The 1,455-nt window shown below is 23.0% G+C and overlaps 1 protein-coding gene across 1 annotated transcript; it reads right to left on the bottom strand.

Annotated features, from left to right (window-relative positions):
- Positions 1-350: 350 nt before the first annotated feature.
- Positions 351-808, bottom strand: LOAG_15575 (hypothetical protein; the record flags this gene model as incomplete). Its single annotated transcript, XM_003151065.1, has 2 exons — positions 351-575; positions 791-808. The coding sequence occupies 2 exons, from the start codon at positions 806-808 to the stop codon at positions 351-353; spliced, it is 243 nt and encodes an 80-aa protein (XP_003151113.1).
- Positions 809-1,455: the final 647 nt, after the last annotated feature.

Raw genomic sequence — 1,455 nt, 5'->3', positions numbered from 1 at the left:
AATAATAATAATAATAGTAATAATAATAGTAATAATAGTAATAATAATAATAATAATAATAATAATAATAATAATAATAATAATAATAATAATAACAATAATAATAATAATAATTATTATTATTATCATTATTATCACTACTATTGTCGCCATTGCTATTGTGCTTAGATCATTGAAAAATATTCAGATTAATTTCAAAGGAGAGAGAGAAAAAAAACAAAACAAAACAAGAAGACAATAATGCGAAAATTGAAAACATGCAATGATTTTAATCGTTTCATTTTTTTTAAATTTTTTGCTAGAAATTAATAAGATTTTAATTAATTGATAACAAATTTTATATAAAAAAATCAACTTACAGTAACAATTGTATACCAAAATGCAGCAGGTATTGAGGTGAATCGGGTATCATTAACTTTTTTTTCCGCATAATACATTATTGTTGCAAAAATAATTATTGCCATGGCTAGTGAAAATACAAGAAAACCAAGTTCACTGGCGCATGATTTTAATGTGTAACCAAGTATACGTAAACCCTGAGAGTGGCGAGAAAATTTAAATATCCGAAATACCCGCTGAAACAGAAAAAAAAAAGTTAAACATAAGATTGATTAAATAATTTTTATAAAATTAACAAGTACATTTATTTGAATTTCATTTTAAATATGTGAAGTTATTTACTTATTCAAGATTTGTTGATCATTTCATAATTTATGCACATTTCCTAATATTGCTTTATTTTCACGTAAAACACGTATACTATCAAACGTTTCACTTACATTCCAATAACATTCATCCAATCAATCATTTTGCTATTTTTTTTTATGAAGCAACAAAAAGTATTTCAAATAAATTTTTATTTTTCAAACATATGCTGCTTGAAAAGTTATATAATTTGTTTTAATTTTTATTTGCACCACCCTGAAATGACTGCTTTTTTGTTTTCTTCCACATCTGTTGTTTATGATGATTTTTTCATCAGCAAAGAGTGGGAAATGATGGAAAGCAATAAAAGAAAAAATAAAACAATTTTTCAAATATATTTTAAAGATATATGCTTCTTTTTGTTTTTTTATTGAAAGAATTTATGAGAAAGCAGAGCACCGGAAGTTTAAAACAGTTTTGATCAATGTAATTCATTGATTTTGAAATTAATTATTTTTAATTAGCTATAAGATCATTTCATCAAAAATGATGAATGTTTTCATTTGTAACAAATTTTTATTTCTCTCATAAATTCTGTTAAATCATTTTTCACATGCTTCAGCTTAATTACGTCCATCATTGCTAGCTTATTTCATTATACCAAAAAAAAGAAAAGAAAATTTCTCTTTATTTTTAATTCTTTATTTAATTGCAAACTATGATTCTTTTTAATGTGAAACGTTAATATTATCCCTGCAATATGATAATTATATAAGCTTAAAATGGTGCTAATAATGTAGCGATAATGAC

The sequence above is a fragment of the Loa loa genome (genome assembly GCF_000183805.2).
Source record: "Loa loa unplaced genomic scaffold supercont3.950, whole genome shotgun sequence".
NCBI classification, from domain to species: domain Eukaryota; kingdom Metazoa; phylum Nematoda; class Chromadorea; order Rhabditida; family Onchocercidae; genus Loa; species Loa loa.
This window is presented reverse-complemented; position numbering and strand designations above follow the sequence as displayed.